General features: G+C 39.3%; 1 protein-coding gene across 50 annotated transcripts in view; it reads right to left on the reverse strand.

Moving 5' to 3' along the window:
* NEB (nebulin) overlaps window positions 1–6,000 on the reverse strand; it is a 207,467-nt gene that overhangs the window by 120,960 nt on the left and 80,507 nt on the right. For all 50 annotated transcript variants that reach the window (XM_072757801.1, XM_072757772.1, XM_072757798.1 and 47 more), the window contains 2 exons: window positions 5,521–5,625; window positions 2,176–2,283 (listed from right to left, as the gene is read on the reverse strand). In XM_072757801.1, coding sequence (XP_072613902.1) covers window positions 2,176–2,283; window positions 5,521–5,625 — 213 coding nt within the window. The remainder of the gene's footprint in view (window positions 1–2,175; window positions 2,284–5,520; window positions 5,626–6,000) is intronic.

The raw sequence follows: 6,000 nt of genomic DNA on the forward strand, positions 1-6,000 counted from the left end.
GATAAACTCAAAATGGATGAAAGATCTAAATGTGAGACAAGATTCCATCAAAATCCTAGAGGAGAACACAGGCAACACCCTTTTTGAACTCAGCCACAGTAACTTCTTGCAAGATACATCCACGAAGGCAAAAGAAACAAAAGCAAAAATGAACTATTGGGACTTCATCAAGATAAGAAGCTTTTGCACAGCAAAGGATACAGTCAACAAAACTCAAAGACAACGTACAGGATGGAAGAAGATATTTGCAAATGACCTATCAGATAAAGGGCTAGTTTCCAAAATCTATAAAGAACTTATTAGACTCAACACCAAAGAAACAAACAATCCAATCATGAAATGGGCAAAAGACATGAACAGAAATCTCACAGAGGAAGACATAGACATGGCCAACATGCACATGAGAAAATGCTCTGCATCACTTGCCATCAGGGAAATACAAATCAAAACCACAATGAGATCCCACCTCACACCAGTGAGAATGGGGAAAATTAACAAGGCAGGAAACCACAAATGTTGGAGAGGATGCGGAGAAAAGGGAACCCTCTTACACTGTTGGTGGGAATGTGAACTGGTGCAGCCACTCTGGAAAACTGTGTGGAGGTTCTTCAAAGAGTTAAAAATAGACCTGCCCTATGACCCAGCAATTGCACTGTTGGGGATTTACCCCAAAGATTCAGATGCAATAAAACGCTGGGACACCTGCACCCCGATGTTTCTAGCAGCAATGTCCACAATAGCCAAACTGTGGAAGGAGCCTCGGTGTCCATCGAAAGATGAATGGATAAAGAAGATGTGGTTTATGTATACAATGGAATATTCCTCAGCCATTAGAAACGACAAATACCCACCATTTGCTTCATCGTGGATGGAACTGGAGGGTATTATGCTGAGTGAAGTGAGTCAATCATAAGAGGACAGTGTATGTTCTCATTCATTTGGGGAATATAAATAATAGTGAAAGGGAATATAAGGGAAGGGAGAAGAAATGTGTGGGAAATATCAGAAAGGGAGACAGAACATAAAGACTCCTGACTCTGGGAAACGAACTAGGGGTGGTGGGAGGGGAGGAGGGGGGGTGGGGGTGAGTGGGTGATGGGCACTGAGTGGGACACCTGACGGGATGAGCACTGGGTGTTATTCTGTATGTTGGGAAATTGAACACCAATAAAAAATTAATTTATTAAAAAAAAACTGACATAGCAGTCCGATTGGGTAGAGCATGCTCCAAAAAACTCATGGGTTCTACACCTGCATAAATCAAGAATGTTTTTACTATTCTATGTCCAATGATCTTGTCCTGGGATCTGAGCCAGTTATTCAAAATACGTGCCTCTAGTCTCAAAGATAAGTATGAAAAGTACAGATGGGTCATCGGGAGGTAATATGGTACAGTAGGAAGGAATGAGGTTGTCTGGAGTTTCAATTCTACCAGATGCAAAGAGTTTGATTTTAGATAAGTTGCTTAAGCTATCCATAAAACAGGGATAATGACAAAGACTTACATCCTAGGATAATTATGAAGTATAACACATGTCAAGCTCTTAGCACAGAATTTCCAATACTTTTTAGTTATGATTCTTATGTATAATTGTTGACATAAAGCCATTTGTAGGGAAGGTCCAACATATATAAACTGAGTCACTAACACACTATAACGGGCAGTGTTACCATATTCCCAAATATTAGGCCCTTGATTTTTAGAGCAGTTGTCTGTTCCTCAAGAATCTTCTGTGCTAGAGAGCCAGGAGCTGTTATTAAGGGTACAATCTTGGGCTAGTAGCCTCCTCTGATACTGATCCACTGCCTTCTTTTTCATAATCTTAGATGAATTATAATAGCAAGTGTCATTAATTTTGTGAATATTGTACATTCTACTTTCTAGAAGCATTTTGATGATTACTCTATCTCCAACCCTACAGATGTGCTCTAAATATTTCCATGTGAATGGATCTCTGTTTTTGGTGGGTCAGTTTTCATTGAAGATACTGTGTCCTAAAGGTTATAAACCCCTTGTATGAACATCTAAAAACATTTTTCTCGATTTTCGAAAAATCCCACATAAATACATTAGGACATATTTCCAAAGGGTGAGGAAAGTTCTTTTTGAAGATTTAGTTCAGTGAAAACGTCACATCAGCCTGATTATATATTTGGGGTGACACCGGAACTCACATCACTGGCGATGTCCCTGGAAGCCTTGGCAGCCACGATTGGGATGGCATCAACTCGCAGGTCATAGCCTCTCTTCTTTGCTTCTTCATTGGCGAGTTTATACAGACTCTAAGTTTGGGCAGAAAATATGTAAATATACATAGATGTTGACATTCATATCCAAAAACCCACAGGGGACTAAGATAATTCATTAAGTTCAACACAGGTAGGGTGCCTATAATAATCTCACTCAGAGTTCTAAGCCTTTGCACTGTTTGCTGAAGACTTAAAAATGATGCATATAGAGAACATTGCAGCTTTGTTTTTAACAATTAGGTTGAACTAACTAAACATAGGTATTGGGACAGCTGGATGGCTCAGCGGTTGAGCATCTGCCTTTGGTTCAGGGTGTGATCCTGGAGTCCCAGGATCGAGTCCCACATCAGGCTCCCTGCATGAAGCCTGCTTCTCTGCCTATATCTCTGCACCTCTCTGTCTCTCTCATGAATAAATAAAAATCTAAAAAAGAAAAAAGAAAAAAATAAACATAGGTATTATCCACTGTTTCAAGATTTTTAGTTATAACTATGAATAAGTTTTGAAGAGAACTAAAATATGAAGTTGAAACACAAGGGTCTACAGTGGCAAAATGTGGATAAGAGGGAAAGACTTGATTAACTGTTGATCATGGAAGCTAATTCAATCCACGTTTATTCTGCACTGACTGTGTGCTGTGACTGTGCTGGGTACTTGGAAATCAAAGATGAGTTTGAGACGTCTTCCATTGTCAAGGTTCCTACGGGAATTGACAAAAAGACTGGTGACCTACAGACTAAGCTACCAAAAAGTCAAACCACGAGAGGTGGTTTAATCATATTATTAACCAAGATCTCCGTGAAGCAGTAATTATGAATTAAGAATCAGGAGAGTTTGTGTAGAGGGACTAATTTTTGCCCTGGACCATGAGTGATTAATATGGTTTCAGTAGACTGCAATGGCAGTCAAGGCCTGAGGGAGTTGCATGAATCAAACCACAAGGGAGTGAAGGTGCAGGTGTGTCAAAGGAAGAGGGGAGTAGTGCCAAGGACAAGTGGCAGGAAAGAACTGAAAAGCATCTGGAGATGGACCGTCTTGTTGCTGAACAATTTTGTTTAATTTCACAGGAAATAGGAAACCAATAATAATCTTTGAGGAAGGGATCCCTGGGTGGCGCAGCAGTTTGGCGCCTGCCTTTGGCCCAGGGCGCGATCCTGGAGACCCGGGATCGAATCCCACATCAGGCTCCCGGTGCATGGAGCCTGCTTCTCCCTCCGCCTGTGTCTCTGCCTCTCTCTCTCTCTCTCTCTGTGTGACTATCATAAATTAAAAAAAAAAAAAAAAATTAAAAAAAAATCTTTGAGGAAGAGTGACATAATCAAACTTGCATTTTACCTTCCTATCCCAAATGAAGAAAAAAAAAATATACAAAAGCACTGAACTAAGCTGAGAGAGAACGCAGACCAGGCAGGTTAGAACCTCAGTTCAGGGCATTATCCCTGGGTCTCTTTGAACCAATTACAGTATTTGAGCTTTTGCAGCAAATAGAGTCCAGAATTCCAAAACTGCTAAGTGGTCAGATAGGCTCTTTGTCTCCTGAAATTCCTGCATACACAGTCCATGCTTTCCTATAAATATACAGGATCTATATTATAGGTTTAGCTAAAAAATTCACTCCTTTTAGCTTTGCAAGTGGGACTTGATTTTTGTGTCTAAGGACAATTAAGAGTTATAGGAGTGCTAAAATTATAGTTTGCACTCACCAAGCTTAAGATGGTGGCTCATCTAGCTAAATTCTCTAGTTATATAAGAGTGATATGCTATTGACTTATACTTTCAAAGAAACGATATTTTCTTTGCTGGTAGCACAAAGCTGGGAGAAATAACTAATATACCAGCTGACAGAAAAATCAGGTTCACAAAAATCTCCACACAGTTAAATAGGCTTAATCTATCTAGGAAGAAGAAATTGTAGAGATAAAGGTTACTCTTTGAACTGATTTTAATATATTTTTTAAAGATTTTTTTATTCATGAGAGACACAGACACACACACACACACACACACACACACACACACAGGCAGAGGGAGAAGCAGGCCCTGATGCAGGACCCGATCCCAGGATCATGCCCTGAGCCAAAGGCAGACGCTCAACCGCTGAGCCACCCAGGGATCCCTGAGCTTATTTTAAACAATTTTTTTTTTCTTCATCATCAGGATTTTAAACTGAATTTAAGCTGCCAAATGTATAAACGCAGGAGAGAGGAAACCTAGCTTAAGCCCATGTAAAATGTCTTAGGGTTTGAAGTGATCCTAAGTTCCATGTCTCCGAGCAGCGACAGAGCTGCCCGTGTGCTCTGAGGCACTGAGTGCTGAAATGGGAGGTCGTATGTCCAGAAGAGGAAAGATGTCAACTGTATTTCACACTTGCAGGATCTTGTTTGGTTTGGAGGGTCATATTCTAGCAGGGAGGTCATGTGACGAATGGCCAGGAACTGGGGATTGTCTGGATCAGAAAGAGATGCTGGGACAAGAAGGCAGGGGAGGCACCACAGTAGCTACCCTCATCTCCAAAATTGGCAGAGACTGGTTTTGTACTGCCTCAGACGACTATGTAAGTCTGCAGAGAGAACTCTATATCAGAAGCATCTTCTCATGGAATTTTCCAGAAATGGGCTGATTTAAACTCCTTGTGAATGAGAACACAAAGGTAGGATGACAACCTGTTGGGTGGGGACGCTTGCACTAGAAGAGAGGCTGACCTTTCCACCTAACCATTCATGGTTCTGACATGGGGGTACACAGCCTGATGCTCACAGAAAGTGAGAAGGAATGGGCTTGCTAATGCATACCCTGGAGGGGTCCTCTCTATCTCTCTCTTTTTCTTACTGATAATACTGTAATTTTAGTCCTTGACTTAATTTTCTACATTAAAAAATCTTAAATCATGACTTTAAACCACAATTTGAAAAAAATCACATATGGAAAATATATCTAGCACAGCAATACAGCATAAGGAGAAGACACGAATAGAAGATTATTCTATTGCTAATTTCCTAACTTAAAAAATTGCTAAAAGAAAAAGGTCTGATCCATCTTATGATTACCACTTAAATCATTAGAGTTCACATATCTTTCACTTCATAAGTGATAATTTGAATTAAAGTTTGATGTTTAGGATGAGGATTGAGAAATGCACGAGTTACTAGTCACATGGAGCAAGAAAAAAGATTCTCTATGAAGTTGTTATGTAGTCTTACATCACCTTGGACAGATTAGCTGAAATAAGAAATGGCATGCAAACTTCATAGAATTAGCATCTGCTCCTACCTCACTGTAGTTGATTTTGTTCATTCTTGCCAACATAATTTCTGGTGTGTCTGGCATGATGTGGACCTGGGTCTTGTCTTTGTCCCAGGCTTCTGTGTATAAACGCTATCAAAGAATATATAACATATCATCAGAAAAAAATTCAGTTTTATAATTAATAAGAATTTCAGGGCCACCAAAATTTTATAAACAAATAACAAAAGGTTATACATTTTATCCACATTATGTATGGTAGACACATCTTCAGGTAATTAGTTCATAAAACATATTTAGTACCTTATGATAATCTGAAGTGTATGTTAACAAAAGGAAATTGAGAGTATCTTTTATATGCAAAGATGATTTTCTATTAAAATATACCATTGTAGCAAAACTATGAAATAATTACTGAAATAAATATTAAATATAAGCGACACATAGATAGATATGGGTAGATAGATAGATGTCTTTTGTTGCTCAATGCTTTCTTTCTTTCTTTGA

Source organism: Vulpes vulpes, chromosome 5 (genome assembly GCF_048418805.1).
Source record: "Vulpes vulpes isolate BD-2025 chromosome 5, VulVul3, whole genome shotgun sequence".
Classification (NCBI taxonomy): domain Eukaryota; kingdom Metazoa; phylum Chordata; class Mammalia; order Carnivora; family Canidae; genus Vulpes; species Vulpes vulpes.